General features: G+C 35.5%; 1 protein-coding gene and 1 long non-coding RNA gene across 4 annotated transcripts in view; one reads left to right on the forward strand and one right to left on the reverse strand.

Moving 5' to 3' along the window:
* The window catches only part of LOC138703353 (homeobox protein Nkx-2.5-like), a 227674-nt gene that overhangs the window by 34964 nt on the left and 171440 nt on the right, over positions 1 to 21270 (reverse strand). The window contains exons 2-3 of the mRNA XM_069831157.1: positions 21051 to 21196; positions 153 to 344 (exon numbers count right to left, since the gene is read on the reverse strand). Coding sequence (XP_069687258.1) covers positions 153 to 344; positions 21051 to 21196 — 338 coding nt within the window. The remainder of the gene's footprint in view (positions 1 to 152; positions 345 to 21050; positions 21197 to 21270) is intronic.
* On the forward strand, positions 6034 to 9631 carry LOC138703354 (uncharacterized). 3 transcript variants are annotated; one of them, XR_011333128.1, is made up of 7 exons: positions 6034 to 6407; positions 7262 to 7452; positions 7696 to 7754; positions 7901 to 7970; positions 8707 to 8768; positions 8871 to 9004; positions 9334 to 9631. It is a non-coding gene; the product is annotated as an uncharacterized lncRNA (long non-coding RNA). The 3 variants fall into 3 exon arrangements; XR_011333126.1 differs by having other exon boundaries at positions 8707 to 9004; XR_011333127.1 differs by having other exon boundaries at positions 8707 to 9004; positions 9404 to 9631.

The raw sequence follows: 21270 nt of genomic DNA on the forward strand, positions 1-21270 counted from the left end.
TAGAAATTTCGGAGTATATTTATTAACTCGATGCCCCCATCATCTACACGTTTGCTAAAGAACTATTAATTCAAAAGAGGATTGCATGGACTCTCGTTCTTAAGAATATGACGAAGATAAATATAAGAAAATGACATTTTCAATAAACTCACCATGGTCAGTGCTTGTGGTGACTGGTGTGGTCCAGTGGTGCCTGGGGTGGGGCAGTAGGGGGCAGTGAGGATCCAGCCCCGGAACACCTCCCGGGGCACCGGGGAATAGCACCGTGTGGTGTCCCATAGCCGCAGCGTAACTCGCGGCTATTGACGTCAGCTCTGGAGGACCGGGAGCCAGTGACATGGGTCCTGCAGTAGAAAGAAAGTCTTGCGTTAGATTTCGTGTGAACATTCTGACATTAAATTTATGTGTAACTTAAGCACAGTCAGTAGAAAGGTCAGAGCGTCGGCTCTCTACGCTGGAAACTCTAGTTCAATTTCCGGGCAGTTCTAACCTACTGGACAGATTTCCGAGGGATATTTTCGTTTCTCAAAGCAATCTTTTACAATTTCTCTTTTAATGCATATCAAGTGCAATATCTACGACGGCCCTGTGTCGTAGAAGTCTGACGCTTGGGATCGGAACCAGAGTGTGACAACCGTCTGCATCTCTCTGTTAAACCCATGGTATGGCAAATATCTCAACGCCGGTGAGGAATATAGTGAAAAACAGCTCGACAATTGTTGTAGCTGTTCCAATAAAACATCTCTTCGTGAAATTGTGTTTTCTTCCTGTAAACGGTCTCAGAGAAACTTACTTTCGGGACACCTTGTAATCGAGTAGCCAAAATTTGTATAAGCATTTATTTTGACATTATTAACATAATGGAAGGGAAAAAATTAGCTTTTTATCTGCTCCCAAGAGAATGTTTGCTTGTTAGCTGGAGGTAAGTTGCACGAACTTAAATCCACAGGCAAATCTCCACGTGTATGGGCGAAAAGTATCAAGACTTTCGGTCTTGAGATAAGTCACCAGACTTCTGTGACTTTCTGAATTTTTTCTACTCCAGCGCTCGCCAAATTAAGCGGGATAAAAAGCAAGCATAGTAGAAAAAAACGATATTGCCAGCTTCTGATTGAGATTTCGTCATTGTTTCGTTTTAAGTAGTTCTCTGTAGCGAAATGGCGGCAGGCTATGAAAGTACAGACTTAAAAAACTCTACTCACGCATTTATATCGTACGTAGAGTCATGAAGAAATAGTATTTATCGAGTGATCGCATTTCTCCACGGAGAATTATTGTTTTCAATATCCTCTTAAGGCTATTTTGTAAACTATATGTTTAGGAGGTAAGTCTGAGCATATATGAACAATTATTCAATTCAGATATACTTCTATGAGGTAAATTTGTACAGATAAGTCTCCAATAAGTCTTTGTGTCTAGGTAGCCCTTAAAACTATCCACAGTCATAGTACAGGGAACATCTTTTAACTGTCCCTGCCGCCAACCGGGAACTGCGTCATCAGCGTGTTAGTCACAAGGTCGCCTTGGAACGGGAAGCGGCAACTCTCCGGGACAGTTGAAAGATATTTGCTGTACCCACCTTTTGAAATAAATGTAGCCTATTTAAAGAAGAAATGTTTTTTTTTTTAAGTATTGTACAGAATGCACCATAAATGACCGTATCCCTATATTTTGTCATTATATTTCATGTTTTAGCTTATTTATGTAAATTATAACTTGGAATATCATCTAGTGACGAATAAGAGTATTTTGGCAACAATCATGCGTCGTCACACGAAGAAGGACATACAGGTGAGACCATTTCGACATTGTTACCAATGAACATAGAGATGGTGATAGCTATAAACAAAGATAGCGGAGCGTGTGCTTTATTATAGGAGTTCCCATCATTATCTCGACGACATGTCCTCTTTTCGGATGAGTGTGTGATTTACCGTAGCAATCGGAATCATAATATCGTTTTTGGGCAAAGAAAATCCACATTTCAAGTTGGAATTGTAACACAATCCATCACATGTTATGTTGAAGGCAGGTGTTGCTGCAAATTATATGATTGGGCCGTATATTTTTGAAGACCTGTTAATGGAAGAACCTATCTGGAGATGCTTCGAGATTGGTTAATACTCAAATAACTGAAAAAGGAGTTATGGATAAGGTACGGTTGCAAAAGGATGATGCGCCGGTCCATTTCGCGTTACCTGTTCGTGATTTTCTTAAACGATAACTTTTCAGGAAGGTGGATTGGTCGTGGATCTCCGTTACCATGGCCTCCACAAAGTCATGATTTGATCACACCGGACAACAGCCTATGGGGATACATCAAAGAGAAAGTGGCTGGAAATCGCTACCAAACAAACAATGAACTAAAAGATGCTGTGAGAGTTGCCTTCGCAACCATTACAGCACAGATGTTACGTAAAATGTCACAAAGGACCTGGAGAATATCCAACTCTGCAGATACAACGATAAAGCTCACACAGACCCTAAGATCAACAGATAATTAGGCCTACTACCATCAATGTTAAATCTAGCGGTACAACTCGTAGACTATATGAGCAAAACTCGTCGGTTAGATTAGGATAAAATACAGTTTCTACCTTCAAAAGTGATATTTCACTCCTGTTCTTATAGCCTACTTACATGAAACCATCTGATGTTTACAAAGGGACCTAATGCTTGTGAAAAAAATGTTTTTTACTGTAAACCCAATCTCTGTAGGTATATTTGAAACTGCAGATTATGTAACAATTTTTCTGCTATGAAAACTTATTTAAAAAATACATTTTTTTGTAGGAGAAAAAATAATTACTCCAGAATGAATGTACTTAGATCAATGAATTTTGGGATAGAGTTAGGAATATCTGAAAGGCTTCTTCTGCAAATATTACAAATTGTGACACCTCGTTCACGCATTAAAATCCAGATTTTCTCTATTTTCTTTAGGAAAAATTACCATTTTCTAAAATTCTCTTAAGTTTGAAATTCGCAGCAAATTGATCCCGGACCGCCACTGCCACTGACATCATAACTAGATCTCAGATTTTTAGGCCGTTAGAAATGCACTTTTAGGCACCTGAAATAGGCTCTAAAAATGGTCAATTACGCACTAAAAATACAAATTTAGGCACCCAAAATACAATTAAAGGTAACTCAAAATAGTTTTTCACACCTAAAATGTGTATCTACCTACTGAAATTGCAATAACTGTAGACCCTAATAATTAATATTAGGCATTGCGATGTATTAATTATAGTTACAAGAACAGAAAAATTACTTTGGTTAGTATATAGGTTTATTAAAATATCAAATTATATTTCATTAAGTCATTAATTATAATGGATTTGTCTTGTTCTGCAGTAGGTATTAGTGGTATTACTCTGGGCGCCTTTAGCTTTATGCCCGGAGCCATTAACATGCTAACAAGTGAGATTTTTTCTCTTGTGACACCTAAACGCCAGAAAACAATAGCTATAATTACTCTGTAATGTTCGTTATTGATATTAGAGCTGAATTATTGAAATGCACTTGTACCGGTATTTTAAATTAAGTCTACTTCATCTGCTACTGCTACATAGTTCATTGTTTCGTTTTTATTCAGTATTTACTCACCTCTTTGCAACAATACCAGCTGAATTGTCCCATCATAGGTCAATCCCGAAACTTGTTAGATCCATTGCTTAATTAGTAAACTTTTGTTTCCTTTCTCCTTCCGCATTACACAATTTCACACAACTTAATTTAAACCTATATAAATTTAGGCTACTCAGTAAAAAGCTGTACTACGCGCTTAACTTACTATGTGTAACACTTTGCACACTATTCGACTACAGACAAGTAAGAGCCAGTTCGATTCGTGTGCTTTCTTTTCGGCTTCAGAGTCTGTATTTTGGGAAATCCAGTTTCCTTATTACCTGCAAAAGTACTGAACAAAGCCAGCAACATTCCAGGAATTTCTTTTTTCCTACAACAAAAGTAATTGAAAGGTCTGTGATTTGATATTCAAAATTTATAGTATTGCAGCAAAAAAAAAATATATATATATAAGTTATACCCGAAATAGGCACTTTTAGGCTCTAAGGTATTAAAATAGGTCATAATGAGCAAAATGGGCATTTTAGACGCAATAAAACTTCTATCAGACGTTCATATTTTGTGTGAAACGTGAAGTTATATAAGTAATTTTAGTTTTGCTCTACAAAAAAAAATTTAAAAAAAAAGGTACTTAGCCTAAAATCCGAGTCTATTCATAAGATTTATTAATACTGATCAGTCAGCTTATTCCCTTCATTTTGGTAACAGTTATGGAGTTTGCTACAAGTGTGGAAAGGTTAGATTTCTTCCCTGAAAGAACTTAAAAATGGGTCGAAATTCAGGAGGTGGGCGTGAAATGCCAGATTATTGAGATGTAGAAAAATGACTTGAGATAATATCTAACTCTATCCCAAAATTCATTCATCTAAATAGGCCTACATTCATTCTGGAGTAATTATTTTTTTCCTACGAAAAATGTAATTTTTCATAACAGAAGAATTGTTATAGGCCTATAGGCTAATCCACAGTTTGAAAGATAGAGAGATTGGGTTTGCAGTAAAAAAAAAAAGCTTTATTTTTCACAAGTATTTGGTCCTTTTATAAACATCAGGGTATTTCACATAAGTATAAGGGCAGGAGTGAAAGATCTCTTCCTAAGGGATGTCCTTAAACTTCTGCTAGACCTGTATATGTATCTAGTATTGCGTAAATATCCTACATCCAATAAGGTTAACGTTCATAACAACACAGGACAAATCCAAGACCCAGAACATGCACTCGCTGGATTAGTAGCGTGAAACGCTACCATTTATCCTCAGTAGAGGACTGTACACGAGTCATGTAGTAGAATTTAAAGCCTTAGTACAGAATTGCTGTGGAATCCGAGAAGGAATATTGATTGCCTTTACTTAACAACGCACTTAATAATCATGCGACTAGGAGTGGGTTGCCGCCATGAGCTAGGAGGGGATTTTGAAACGTTCTGAAAACTGTAGATGGACGTAGGCAACAAAGAGTAGCCGCAATATTTTATCATGGTCGATACTGAAGTGAGTCCATTACCTTGCTACGCCGTATCGACAAGTGCGAAGGTAAGGATAAAAAGCGGCTAAAGTTTACAGCTGCCCTTTACTTTGTGTTAGGTACGAAGTCTACCAAATGTCTGAAGTTTATTTTGTGAGAGGAAGTATAATGTTTAATCGTTCACAAGGAGTTTGAATTGCACAATTTCCTTTGCTAGTGAAATATAAAATTCATGACGTTTCTTAGGTTAAAGGTAGACCTATATTGATCTTATGGTTTAAAGGGGGGAGAACAAAAATATCGTACTCCTGAGTTCGTACTTCTGTATGTAATATTATGGTGCTGGTTACAGTTACAGTAGAGCATCGATTATCCGAATATCGATCAACCGAAACATCGGTTAACCGAAAGTGTTCCAGTCGGAAAATTCAAATTTGCGCCCGCGCCACGTAAATGTCTCACTAGTGCTGTTTGCGAGATTTAGCGGCAAAAAAACGAGTCTCAGCTCTGAAGCAAAAAAAAAAAAAAAAAAAAAGACTTCTTTTCATAAACTCTAGGCCTACTTTAATAACTATTTTGAACTTGTTAAACTAGGCTAGTCAGTTCTCTGTGTAATTTGTAAGATGTGTGATACAAAATATGTACTCTATACGTACAGTTTTGTGTTTAATATCAGTGTTTGTTTCATACTACTCCTATGACACCAATACAATTTGTTTTCGTAAATGATCGGTTATCCGAAAAATCAGTTATCCGAACATTCCCCGTCCCCAATTGTTTCGGATAATCGATGCTCTACTGTACTCCTAGATAATCAAAGGCCATGACTTGTTCTACTGCTTTTCATTGTAGCCTCTTTGAAGTTTACATCGAATTGGTCCTTTAATTATTATTCTACATTTGTATAATCTACTCATTTGTTGTTTTTGTCTCCTTTATAAGTTAAGAAGTATCATGCCTGATAATAAAGAACTAAGGGCCTGTACTACGATCGCCTGTTAAAGCTCCAGATTCGTATACTCCAGTTTAGCAATCTGGAAGTTAAATATTTTGTTCTGTACTACCAGCGGATTTTAACTGCAGGATTGTTATCCGGAAGATATAGTAACATTTTTATTACGTTGGCAATGAAGTTACTGAAAATGTAGTGAAATTTATTGCGTTGGTATACCTTTCCCCGCGTATTTCATGTTTATGTTCCGTGTTTATATGGTACTATTTATTTTGAGGTTTTATTGTAAGCATTATTGTTATTATTTATTATAATACTGAAGCTCCAGCCAAGAAAATAACAGAGTGAAGAACAGAAAATTACACATACTGTATGAAGAAACTTTACATGGAAGCAAAAGGTAAGATTTTAAAGGTTATGTTTCTTTTCGAATAGTAATAATTCCTACCATATGATAGTATTTTGATTTTAATTAGTAGGCCTAAAGAGGACGGGTGCGGGTTCCAGCAAAAGTGCGTTTTTCTCCATAATCATTGTTTTATTCATGTGTAACTGCACAAGAAGTGTAGGTGGCAATTATTTTTGTATTGTAATTAATATTAAGTGTGCTTTCAGTTTGTTGTATAGCCTACATTATTAGTGAATAGGGCCTATTTCGGTAATTTTTTAGAAATAGTGTACTTCACGGCTTCAAATCATGGGTCGAAGGCACAATAACTCGTTTAAAAAGAAAAGTTCACTGATACTGATAATAATGAATGATGTCTTTGGCCTGGGATTTCTAACCAACATTAGTACAGCAAGGTACACTGTTCCTAGCAAATTACCAATATTTCAGTATGTAAGGCCTACGTATTTTACTGTTAGTAAATGGGCGGATATTTTGTATTAGGCCTATAATACCATTCGATCACAGATAGGGCCTAACATTATTTTTTAAAAGAACAGCATGAGGTGGAGAGACGTTTCCACTAAAATGCAATATCAGTTGCTGCTACCAGTTAGACTATAATCACTCACTGTAATGCACATTCAACACCTCGTAAAATAACACAGAAACAGCAGATATTAAGTTTTTTCCAAAGTTTCTATGTACAGTATAGTCATATGTTTGATATTGTACTGACAACCGTCCATTAAAAGCTTTTGCTTATTTAGGTATAGAAACTTAGATAAGGGAAAAAGAGAAATACAGTATATTTTCTAATGTTGTAGGTTGCATATGGAATTAACCTAGTTTTACTTCCTTTTTAGTAATATAGAATGAAGCATGGGAAGAATATAGTAACATCAGCACAAATACAAGGACCTGAAAACAGCTGAGAAGCAAATTTGAATTCTTGGAAAAGAACACAAAGAAAATTGTTGCTGCAGAGAGACAATGCAGGCTACAAACAATTGGAGCCCCTCCAACTGAAGCAAAACCAAATCCAAACTTAGCCAAGGTAAGTGATTTAATTCTCCTATCAATTGAGTGATTTCTCAGTGATTTTGATTCATATTCAATACATAAGTTCACTTATATGTTAAGTTATACAATTATTAAATAATAAGCAGAGGAAATTGTATAACACAAGTTTGAATTCTTTTTATTTATTTATTTATTTATTTATTTATTTATTTATTTATTTATTTATTTATTTATTCATTCATTCACTCATTTATTTATTTACTTACTTTTGTTACAGCCGAAGTAGTAACTAAACCAAGTTCCACTGATACCAGTGCAGCTAATAACACGAATGAGGTTAGTGTGTAAGGAATTAAGAGTCAGAAGAAGAGATGATGAGCTTTAGAGATAAAAAAAAATATTAGATTCTTGAAAATTGTTATACAAATTTAATTTAATGTCGGTATTACATTATAATACTATTATTTCTTTTTTATTTACAGTACCATTCAGGTTCACAGTGCAATTCTTTAGTTTTTGAAGTGAAACTGGACATCCCAACAATATCTCCAGGTAATTTGATTAATACTACAAAACGTTCTTTCACATTCTACGCATGATGCTTACTTTTCCAATCTGAAATAGTTGTAACATGTAAACACATTTTCAGCCAACATGTTGAAAATAAAACTAACACACATACTATATGAAATCTGCAGCAAGCAGTAGATAAATTAAATGCAGAAGTTAAAAAAAAAAATGTTAAAATATAAATTGTACATAATGATGAAATGGTCACAAGAAATGGATGTCATAAAAATTAAACATCATTGTATTATAATATTATGTGGGATTTGAGTGGGAATTTGAAATTTATAAATGTAGGCCTAAAAATAGAGAGTACACTAAACTGAAGAATTTATTTTGAGATTTCTCTGTAATGGGTTTGTAATCAGATTAGGCCACATTATGTTAAGTTGTATTTCAATTTTACCGTGAGGATTCTCACTTTGAAACTTGTGAATGATTTCTTGTGTACAGAAAAACTGAAAAATATCTTTTAATAAGGTAAAACAGAAACTGACTACACTCTATTTACAATAGAACTATTTGCTTGGTTTTTTCTCTCTCTTTTTTATTGCAGCTTCACTTTCTTGTTGTTAAAAATGAGTTTGGATTAATAGCACGTTAGAAAATACAATACTGTTACAGCTACTGACTTTGAAGTGTCTACACATTTATGATAAAACATAATCTTTCTCCAGAATTAAATATCTTAAGAATTAATTCCACTCTTAAAATATTACAGAGTCAGCTGGTGCAGCAGATGAAGGTCTTCCACTGTACGGGTGTCTACACAGTGTAATGAAAGTAAGTTTTAAGTGAAATTACTGGTTTATTCAGTGTAGGTAGTGTAGGCTAAACCCAGAAAGGTCTGAATATAAGCATATATCCCTCTCTTAAATATTTCAGCTGATAATGGGATAATAGCTGATCGAGTTACACCCCAAGGATGCTTAAAAAAAAAAAAAAGAAGAAAGAAAGAAAAAGCAAGCCTCTGAGGAATGCATTAGCCACATTGAAAAATCTTTCTCCATCTGTGAACTGTAAGTTTAATGTTGACTTAATTATACTTGAGATGTTAGAAATGCATGAACTTCAGTACAGTGATTTCTTTAAAAAATACATTAGTTGAAAGTTGGATGCTAACATTATAACAAAGAATGATTTGAAATAAAAGTAAGTCATGTCCCCTCATGTTTGGAAAGAGATGGGGTTTGGAATATCAAAAGTAACATTTGGAGTTTTTACATTACTTTTTCCTCCTCTTTAATGGGTGGTCCATCTACAAGGACATTTTCAATTAGTGGCAGAAAATAAATACTACAATAATCTTTATGTTTTAACAAAAAATATGTTTAATTTTGTTGACCAGATTTGTTTGACCTGGATGAATGGGAGATTACTTCTTCTCATCCTTCTAATGGAGTGATAATCTCTTGCAGCTGTTCTTGATCCCTGTGGTCTCTGGCCTCTGCTTTATCTGCTAGTCTTCAGGATTAGGTTCGAGTCAGGTGATAATTATAAGCTAATCTAAGGTTTCTGGTTGGGTTCGGGTCTGGTCCAGATCAGACCGAGATGGGCCGGGCCTAAGAATTATGGCCCGTGCAGATCTCTAACAAATGGGGCTTATAGCTGAAGTTCGCTCTGCCACAGTTTTCCAAGTTTTGTGTATTTGCATATGTACTTGTGTTGTGTTTAATTACAGTTACTATGTACTCTTATGTATTAGTCTGTATATTATTAATTTGTAAATATGACATGTACCATAGCATATATAATGAGACAGTGGATGTAATAAATGATTATGCTTATTGTGTCTCCTGAAAAATGTCGTGTTTTGTTCACACAAAATAAATAAATACATTTTAAATTTAATTGCAGCTATAGTGCATCTCTCTTGTTTTAAGTACATATTCACAGAGTACCTGAATACAATTGAAGCGTCAGCTGGAACAACGTTGTAAGTTACAAAATTTTCATTCGGTGTATTTCCGTGTAATAATGTTGTATGTCATGTTACCTTGCTATACTCCTTGGCTTGCAACTGTCCATCAATGCAGTACGTGAAATTTGTCCACTCAAAAGTTTGCTACCCTCATAAGAACAAAATTGTACGCATACACATTTTTGCAGCTCCTGTAAATTTTACCAAATATAACTTATAACGTTGTTCCAGCCGACGCTTCAATTAATGTGCCTCTTGAAAAATATTGTTTTACCATATTTTGCTTATGTAAGATAAATTTGAATTGCAGATACAGTGCATTTTTACTGTTTTAAATAGCCTACACGTGCTCAGTACCTGGTCATAATTTTTAAAATGTATTTATCAAACCTTTGTGTTTGAATCATCTTAGCCTGTTAAGAGATCACTGTGAGGGATCCAAGCAATAAAATATATTTTAAAAGTAACGATATGAATATGTTTGCATACATGAATCACTAGGTCTAGCGTGAATGAAACAGCTCCCTTGCAAAACATAAATGCCAATTCCAAAACTTTCAGGAAATGAAGAAAAACTGTCACGTCTAAAATTCAATAAACTGTTACAGTTTGTTAAATAATAATATATAGCAACCATATCTTAAGTCTGATTAGTGAAATATGTTAGGCCTACTCCTACTGGTGAGCGATATATGCAAGGAAGGAGAAGGGAACTTGCCACCCTACCACATTATCTCCTGACAGTTGTCTCATGAGTGATACCTTATTGGTATTCCAATCTATCTTCGGAGAGTTGACTAAACAACTAGCAGACACAAAATGAAACAGTTCTAGGGAAACTTTAATCAAGATCTGTAATATATACATAAAACCTGTATTAAAATACTATTCAGAAGTATTCGTAACAGCATAAAAAAGAGAGACAGATTCCCTTGGAAAAAAAAAAAAAAAAACAAAAACAAAAAACAAGCCTTGCACTTCATTACTGGAGCAAATAAAACTACTCCCAATGAAGCATTAAAAGTCATCACTTCAATTAAACCAAGCAGCAAGTGCAGCACTAGCTCGATTGACAACAGTTCCTGCTGTAACTTCATGGACCCCACAAAAATCTCCTACTGTTGTCAATGTTCTCCCAGTGGCATAGAATCTCAATACCAGTAGTAGTTGGTCCATTGGAGGTAAGGCATTATTTCTGGAAAAATGTATAAACAATGAGATTTGGTTACACCTTTACCGGTAAATCTTTACAATAGCGTTACCAAAAGAAGGCCAGGACTCCCTACAGGATAGCCTGGAAGAGAGAGGTTTGGATGTAGTTTTGACATTTTTTTAGACAATTGTAAATATACGCAAATCATACTAACCTAACTATCACTAACTCGATCTTACGAAAACTTGTCTTTTCCCTTTAATTAGTAAGGAAACACACTAATGAAATGAATGTGCTGCCCTTCCCTGCCGCCTACCCCTTCTATCTCGATAGAGCGATCCCGCCTACCCGTACCTCTCCACCGCACTCCACTTTCACAGCAACTTTCCACCTTTATTTGGAAAATTGGTGTCGGCATTCAATTTTTCTTTCGTTTACGGTACATATGACTTGACTAGAAGCCAAATATGTGAATACATTTGTATCTTAAAGTGGTAACGTAATTGTGAAGAAATGATAGTTTACCATATAAAGGATTTTGATATATTATATACTGTTATTATTTTTTATATAAAAGTATTTTGAAACTGTTATTATTGTAGGTTGCCCTATATTATTATATCAATCACCTTAATACCTTGTAAGGGCAACAGAACACCTGCATGAAGCAACATTCTAACCTCACTTCTACTGTATTACAGGTTACTGTACTTCAAAATAATTATTATAGTGTTATTATATACAAAATATTGATGTAATACCTACCGAAATAGTGTAGCTTATTATTAACTGTGTACTTACGATCTGTGTCTTGTTTCAGTTGATCATTGATTTCATGTAGTAGGTTTCGTTATTCGAAACTGTCTCAAAAATTTCTCGTCATCCCACTCTTCAAAATTATTTGGACGCAGCGTAATTCGTTTTGCTGTTCTGATATAACGAAGCATCTGCTCCAGAACTTATCATCAGAATCAGTATCAAAATTAAATTGATCCTTCAAATCACCAGCTGCACGACGTGCAGCCATCTTGATTTCAACAACGAGTTCCAACCTCCGGATAACGCCTATCTGCTACTCTGCCTCCCGGATTGCTAACCTGGAAGTTTAGCCTCCAGATTGCCCATAACCAAAAGTCGTAGTACGCAATTACAACCCAACTTCCGGATAAATATGCCATCTGCCGGATAAGTTTAAACTAGAACTTTATCCGAGAGTCGTAGTACAGGCCCTAAGAGTCTCGCTGTCGAAAGCCTTTGGTTATCGGAATTGTTTCAGCAGTTTTATTTCAAAATTTAATTTTTGTATTATTATTATTATTATTATTATTATTATTATTATTATTATTATTATTATTATTATTATAGGATCTACATATCATAATAGGTAGACTATATTCTGTTGTTCTAGAAGTCACAATACAGCTTTCAATTCTAGATTATTAAAGAACTTGTCAAGATCTAAAATACAAAAATGTTTATGTTTATGAGATTCAGAATATTTCTCAACAATTTGTCTTACAATAACGTCATTACAAGAACGAATGGCTCATGAGTGGTGCATTATTGGTGTATCTATAGTGCGGGGGGGGGGGACTTAGAGCAGATACACCATTCTATTCCAGGTAGTATAAAGGGCCCACCCAAACAGCCTACGTGCGAGGGCAGTGCCCAGCCCATGTCTCTCTCCTCAAGGAGGATTGATACATAGAAAATGATAGACATAGTGGAAAGAAGCTTTGTAGAGAAATTACCAGATGTCGAAGTTCTTAGTAGACATTGTAGCCTATTTTTAGAAAATTGAGAGATCGGAAGTATAGTAGACAAAGGTTTAGAAGATGGAGAAATGTTTTGACCCATTATCCCCGAACTATCTAAGATTTCTCGTAGAACATTTTTAAATAAACTGTGTTGGCCTATTTTATTTTCAAGTTAATATAATAATTAAGCCTAGTCGTAATAATGTGTAACTCTCCAAGATACTTTTTGGCACTGTCTTAAAATTCGCGTGACGGAAGCCGGTAGCTGATCTTCAGACATGGACGGGACTGATTAGCGGCAGAAAAGTAAAATGGGTGCACTGTAGTCCCTGAGAAAATCATAGATATTATTGATGTCTCGCACATTAGCAATGATCTATGATTGGTTCATGTTTCTCATCATCGTATTCATTGGCCTTAAACGGAAAGAATTTTAAAACTAGTATACCTAAAGAATAATTTATTTCACATTTATACTCAAATTTTAAATATGATTGTGCCATATGTTTTGGAACGTTCTAAGTGTAGTTAGCTTACACAGTGGTATGTATTCAGGATTAGGGTCTTCATTAAAGCGAGAACTTACCCATATTTAAAGTGGAAAAGACTAAAGCAACTTTGTCACCAAAAGCAGTTTATTAGCAGGATAATGATACAATCTTGAGATGATGGATTTATTATCTGAGATTAGCCATTGAGGAACAATAGCTACTGATGACAGCTTCAAAAAGGAAGATTAAAGCCGATAGAGGCGAGCCGACAGCATTATCTCGGAAGTGTATCTTCGAAACCTGAAAGGAATTTAACGGAGTTGTTCATCGCAAGTTCGTAGACGTAACATGAAAGCGACGAAGGTTAGGCTTATTCATTGCTATTAGAATTGAAGTTTCTCATTCAAATCTGGCCGAAAACGATATAGATTTTTAGAACGAACTTCTTTCGAAAGACAAATAGGCCTGAAGCCTACATTCATATGTTGTAGAATTATGGAACATAAAGGTAACGTATCTGTGAGTGATAAGGTTCCAGAACAAATTTACCAGTCTGAAATATAAAATTGGAAATTTATCCTTTAAAAGGTGGAAAAATTCAAATAGGGCCTACGTTGGAGCAACAGTAACAAATACAAATGACACTGGAAAGAAAATTAAATACAGAATAAATAGTCTATGGCAAATATCTGTTGTTATTCAGTTGAGAAGCTTTTGTCATCTAGTCTGCTCTCAAAAATACTGAAAGTTAGAATTTATAAAACAATTATATTACCGGTTGTTCTATATGGTTGTGAAACTTGGACTTTCACTTTGAGAGAGGAACAGAAGTTAAGGGTGTTGGAGAATAAGTTGCTTATGAACATATTTGGGGCTAAGAGGGATGTGCAGAAAAGGCCACCAACACTTCGTAAAATTCATAGAGAAATATTCAGGAAGAAAGCTTTCATGCCGAACTACAATATCGGTACGTGAGAATTATTTACTCTTTTGATTCGAGTATGTGCTAAACAACAAAGGCCTACGAAAAGCTGTGGCAGACAAAAATTTCGATCTCCCTAGACGAAACTATAGATGTTGCTGGGAGGATTATAGGTAAATATTATTGTCACGATACTCCTTCCTGAGGAACCAGAGAAGACATACTGCATTTGTCAAATTCTGAGAAGTTCAAACATCTCAGTCATTCACAATGGTAAATGTATGAGAAGTATCATTGTATCTATTGTGACCTTACGGAATTGAGCGCGACAACGTCATTTTATGGTGACCTATGACACTCCTTACATGTCGGAGACAGGTAAATAGACAGCCTGTATAAAAGTTACTCCGGAGTGGTTCATTTAACGAGTATCGCCCATGGACTCCGCAGAGTGGAAGAAATAATGTGAGAGTGCTATACAGATGTGTACAAGTTCATATCTCATATCTAATTGATATTATTTTCAATAATTAAAATGTTAGTTCTGTTTCATGTAACATATACTTGCGGTGACAACTTCCGAAGCTTTACATTGACAAGTTTTCGTTTTGAGAAAATCGAAAGAAAGAAAATCGTAGGCTACTGTAAGGCATTTCCAAATGTTCAATGTTTGAAGTTCTGTAAGTATACACAACTCTAGCCTTTTCATGATACAATCACTTACAGAATATAGGGATAGGGAAATAATTATATCGAGTTCCAATCGTAATCAATTTCGAAAATGTGTGTAGTCTTAGGTAAATTATATAATACATAATTTAAATATTATGTAGATATGTAAGCAAGGTATGTAGATATCTGAATAAGTAGCTCTGTAAATGTGTAGATACATTAAATATATATATATATATATATATATATATATATATATATATATAGATATGTAAATTCAGCTACACAATCTTAGGTAAATGGAAATAATCGTATTTAATGTCATTTCAAGTTACGTATATATCCTTGACTACCTATTTCAGGAACAACGTGTAATCTGCATAAGTAGTATGTAGTCGTAGCCTCCAAGAACTCTTCGCGCACACAGCCGATATTCCGCCGGTGCATAGGCCTACACGCCTTTATATGACCGTATGCTCATGCCACGCGACTAACATCTAGTATACTATAGTAAATGTACCATTAACCTTACGTCCACGGGGTCGAAACCGCCAGGCTTGCTCATCACACTTGAACTTAATTTCGATGCGTAGGGGTACTGCTAATCCAAACGCCATTTAATGTTAACAATAAAATTGAAATACACATGTCGGAAGATAATGACATGCGCTACCATCTTAGAAGTTGTGCGGGGAAAAAATCGGGCGATGTTGCCAATTTCATTTCGAATAAGCTGAGCACTCGTATTTTTTTACTTGTATATTCCGGAAAAAAAATGTGCGCGGGGTATTCGAGAAAATGCGATATACATAAAACGAAGCCTTTAGACTAATAATTAGTGGGCCTATTAGCACAAAACTTAGAATGACCTTCATCGGAAGGGCAGTGAAATTGATAAGTCCATGTCGTTTTAAATACATTGCACATAAAAGTACCCTGTTCCTCAATGAGACAGCTCAAGAAAATTTACAGGACATTTCTTTCTATGAATTATGGATAGCCTAATTGTGCATGTGTTTGTCCTACTCTCTAATGCTCCTATTACGCATAATAATAATAGTAATAATAATAATCATAATAATAATAATAATAATAATAATAATAATAATAATAATAATACAAAAATTAGATCTTGGCTCGATTGCACAATACGGAATCGCAATTCTTCAATGAAATGATGAAATGAAATGATTAGCCTAAAAATGTCCCGTTGAGGACAAAGGCCTTCTCCTCAATACAGCTACGAAACTGCAGTCATTTAACTTACACGAGGCAGAAACTTGACGGACTATAGTATAAATATAAATAATAAATGAATATATTACAAATTAGTGGGAATTAGAGTCTCAACAGAGAAAAAAGTTCGTCTCAAACGGACTGAATAGTTTTAAGAAGTTAAAATATTAACAAACGAGAGCACATAGATCCTTGTAGCACTGACAGATACCGCGGTCATCAAGAGCACTCACTCGCCCACTTAACATAGGCAACCAGCAACACAGAGATATGCTCGTAAAGTGCTGCTCGCATGTTCGCCATGAAATGGAGGCTACATTTTGACAAGGAATTAGGTCAAGGGGGTGCGGGTTAATGGCGCAGGCCTAAGCACCCCCCGCAGTGTGGACCTAATCAATTGTCCTCATTATATTTCCCAACACTACTGGGAAATAAAATGTTTCTTTTGTTTGGTCGCACGAGAACACTCCAAGTAACAGAACTTATCAGCATTGCTGTAAAAAGTGGCGCCCGGAATCAGCAATAAATAAAAGTCGTTTCTAAACATGTCCGGCGGTTGCACGTGTTCGTGTAACAGTTAATGTAGGCTATATAGGTCTATTGCTTTCATGTATTATTTTAGCTCACATGACTTTAAAATTGTTGACTTATGTTTGCCACCATTTTGTTACTGTGTAGACTAATGTAACATAATTATACAGTATCATTCTTTAGTTATGCAACAACTTAGCCAGTGGCGTAGCCGGAATTTAAGATGGAGGGGGGTCAAGTTTTGGGAACATCACTTGGCAAATTTGCTCGTAACATACATGCAACACATTTAAAAGACAAAAAGAAGCTATTAATAGGAAAAACAGCAACTTCGGGAGTTACGACGCAGTGAAGATAAACTACTGAAGCATTTAAAATGTGGTGGAGAAGAATGAAACATGTAGGCTAAAATGGACCAACAAAATAAAAAATGATGCTATGCTAGAAAGAGTGAGTAAACAAAGAATATTGCTGAAACTGATCTGGAAGTTTAAAAAAAAATTACTGGGCCACTAGTTGAGAAGAAACTGCCTACTGAAAGATGCACTGGAAATAATGGTGAACGGGAGGAAAGTTCGAGGCAGAAATATATATATATATATATATCAGATGTTAAACAACATTAAAAAATGAATCGTATGCAGGGATTAATAAGAGGAAGGCGGAATAGAAAAAGAACTAGATAATTCTGGATTTGTAGTGAAAGACCTGCTCTTGAGCAGAAAACTATGAACAAATGAATGAAAGAATAATTGTTGTTTAATAGTCTGATATGATATTTAAAATTAATTTATAGGTCTAGTCCCCAAAATCTGTTAAGAAGCAAACTCCATTCACAGTCATTGTAGAATGAAGACGCCGACCCTAAATAAATTAGGGCTATTACGTCTTAATCTAGTTGATCGGTGGCTTCATAATTTCTTTGAATATCATTGATAATTTTAAAACAACTTTTCAACAGAAATATAAAGAATATGTTCTAAACGAAAATGTTTAATAGATTTGAATTTGAAAAAAATACAGGCCTATAGCTAAAACTATTAGTCATTGTCGGTAGGCTTAGAAACAGTTAAACAATATTTAGTCATGATTTGAATCCCATATAATTTAAAAATATTTCTTGGAAAATGGGGTGGCGGGAATTACCCCTCCTGCCTCTGCCACTGAACTTAGCCTACAAGCAAACCGCTTACCGACAGAGTAATTCCACGCGCAAAGCACGGTGGTATATCTCTCATTTAAAAAGCTGTAAACAAATTACACTTTCATTAACAGTTGAATTAATCGTCAATATCGTCAAAACTCCTCTGATTAAGGTTCTGACTGATATGTACTGCTATTATCAGGCAGTACATCCCAGTTGACGATATGTGTCAGAGGAAGAACAATAATTGTTTGTAGCCTGTGCATCTGAAGTCTGACTAGTGTAGGCCTAATATGTAGCTAGTAGGCGATGTATGCAATGGAGGGCAAAAGGAACTAGTCACCCTACCCTATTATCTTCTGGCCTAGTTGCCTCATAAGTGGTGCCTTCTTAGTATCACTTGTAAGGTTCAGACTGTCTTCGAACAGTTGATTAAACAACAACATCGTCACAACTAACATCTCCTATAAGAAGATGTTAAAATAACTTTTACATCAGTCCTAATATAGACTAATATTTATAATGATTTTATTTTTTTCCAAAATGGAGGAGACTGTATGTTCATATAAGGGAAAATTATCCCTGCACACACTGTGAAGGCGAAGAAATTAGAGCCCTATGTTTTTATTGCCTCGACACTAGAATGTGATAGTGTGATCGGCACCACCACACCACGTTCCGGTCACCTACGGAAAGACACGGTAGGTATTCAATTTGTTGAGTGGATTCGGGTCTGTTCTGCAAATTTTGCCCCTACTCCTCTACCCAGTCGCTATATGTACAGAGTTGTTTCCGATCTCTGATAATGAATTTGAATGACGTCATGTGCGCCAGGAATCACACCGACAGCTGAATTGGGGCAAGAGGTGACAGACCAGTAGTGAATGATTTCATAATCAGAGTGCATGGTGTATCACAGTAGCAATTCCCAAGAAAATCGAGTCTTTTTGGGAGGGGTAGGCCTACATAACAACTCTTTCCGATGCCAAGTACAGTTACGTGAAAATCACAGGAGCCTGCAAAAAACGCGGTTTCGTTATTTCCAAGAAAGGTATCTTGTGTGTACCTAATAAGACTGGCAAAACTCGGATAGGATTAATTCCAGAGTGGAAAAAACAAGAAAATCCACCCCCGTCACAAGTCGCCACACCTCACGAGATGATACAAATTAATTCCATTCGAGCTTTACCAATCTTATTAAGTACACAGAAGATGCCTTTCTTGGAAATAACGAAACCTCGTTTATTGCAGACTTCTTTTATTTTCACTTAACTGTACTTGGCATCAGAAAGAGTCGTTATGTACCCCTCCTAAAAGGCTCGATTTCTTGGAAATTTCTGTTGTGAGTCGCCGTGTACTCTATGAAATCACTCACTACTGGTCTGTCACTCGCGCCACAGTTCAGCTGTCGTGTGACTCCTGACGCACATGATGTCATTAAAATTCTTTATCAGAGATCGGAAACAACCCTATAGGCCTATTAGGTCTATGTGAAATAGGTCTATGTGCCTAATTTAATTGAATTATATAGTTAAATAAAATTTACATATACCAGAAGTAACAGTTTCAATACTGGCAAATATATTTTAAAACAATACGAATTGCAGTCGCTTTTTTCCATCATAAATTTCACAGGACCTGCTCGGAATGGAAAGCTAGGTCGCTTTTACAGGCCTATCACATGTGAGGGTCAAGTGATGAATACATATCCAATATTATGAAATGAATAGACTAGAGACGTGAAATTAGAGCGAACGACTATCGAGAGTGTGTTCATATCACGACCACAAAGAAAATACTTCCATTTATCATTCTTCAATTGGAATAAAATAATAATAATAAAACAAATTAACATAGTTCATAATTATAAATAAATATATTCCCTATGAATTTGTATTTTTCTCGCAGAATCTCCGATTCTTCTCCATCATTGCACCAATTAATTTTTTACGTTGAAATGTAGACAAAGAAAAGAGATCTGTAGGCTGAAGTAGCCTGCACTAGGAATGACATACCGTGACCTAGATAATGCTAAGTAGAACAGTTTGCAGATGAACAATTTGCACTTTCTCTGTGACTGCCACATTGTACGATGAATAATGGTTGAACAGAATTCAGTTTACAATGTGAAATTAGGTCTGTAGTTCTCTATGCTTTAATAGTATTGTTCATATATAAATACCAGTTCTCCATTAGCGCATAATTATCTAACTCTTGTAAAGGTGACCTTGAAAGAGGGAGTAGAAAAGTGTTTGAAATTGCATTGTAATACAAAGTTATAAGATAGGCTCTATAACGACTTCAGAAGACTTCGAAATTCTGCAGTTATTATTGTTAAAGTTAATTATTCCGCAAACTCCAAAAAAATAATCGAATCTGGGTCATCAAACTTATAACTAACGTTGTCACACCAATCATAGCAAATTTATATTATACTGTATTCTGTACAATCATACAATCATACACACACTATAATAATAATAATAATAATAATAATAATAATAATAATAATAACAATGCAGGGCTGCAAAATTGAAATTCCTAAATTCAAAAAAAGCTGACACCTCTAATTATTATTTCCATTAGAAAAATTATAAGTAAATACATTACCATATACACTAATAAATTGTTCGGCATTTAAATATGAAACACAACAAATACAGCCAGATTACTGTGAATTACTTTTATTATATTCCTCAGTGCCACGTCTGGCTTTATTAAAATATTTTGTTCAAACATATTTTGTTCATGGTACTTTCCCTCAAAGTTTAATTTGCAACATACAATTGAAAAGAGAGTTCTGTCTATCTTCAGTAAGGAACAAAATTCAGTTTTATTTTATCGTCTCTATAAAAATGTAAATTCAAATTGAAATAAACCGAATGATACAAAATAGAGACTGGCACAACATTTGTGAAAAAAGCTTACAAACGTGTACCGTTCGCTGACAAGCTGACAAACTTTAGAAAACGCTGATATCAGCTTTAAAAGTTGACACTTGGCAGCCCTGATAATAGACTAGTAGTCTATCTGGTAAGAATATGTAGTATTTCTACATGAAATTGACGCTAATCTCCAGACCAGTAGAAGCGAACTCCAATTTTGTTTCTACAGTGACTAAATTTATTTATCTCCTTTACAATACACGACTCTCTTCGGTACGTGCAAGGACTCTAGTAAGTTACGTTAACGTGGAATTTTGGAGCTGCATTGCAGTTGACATGTTGTGCCATCTTACCGGCATGGTGGAGTTGATGGTGATGCTCCGACGCCGCTTCCCCCCCGGCGCTCGGCTTGCCCCCCGTAGCCGCGTCGTTGAGGTCGAGGATGTCGCAGATGTGGAAGCCGGAGGTCCGCGCCGGCATCTTCAGGTTGTCCAGTAACCTGCAACAATGCGGCACTCTTTGACTGCGGATAAAACCAGAATAATTCCAACGAGTTCTACCCTCACACGAACG

This window comes from Periplaneta americana, chromosome 7, assembly GCF_040183065.1.
Source record: "Periplaneta americana isolate PAMFEO1 chromosome 7, P.americana_PAMFEO1_priV1, whole genome shotgun sequence".
NCBI classification, from domain to species: domain Eukaryota; kingdom Metazoa; phylum Arthropoda; class Insecta; order Blattodea; family Blattidae; genus Periplaneta; species Periplaneta americana.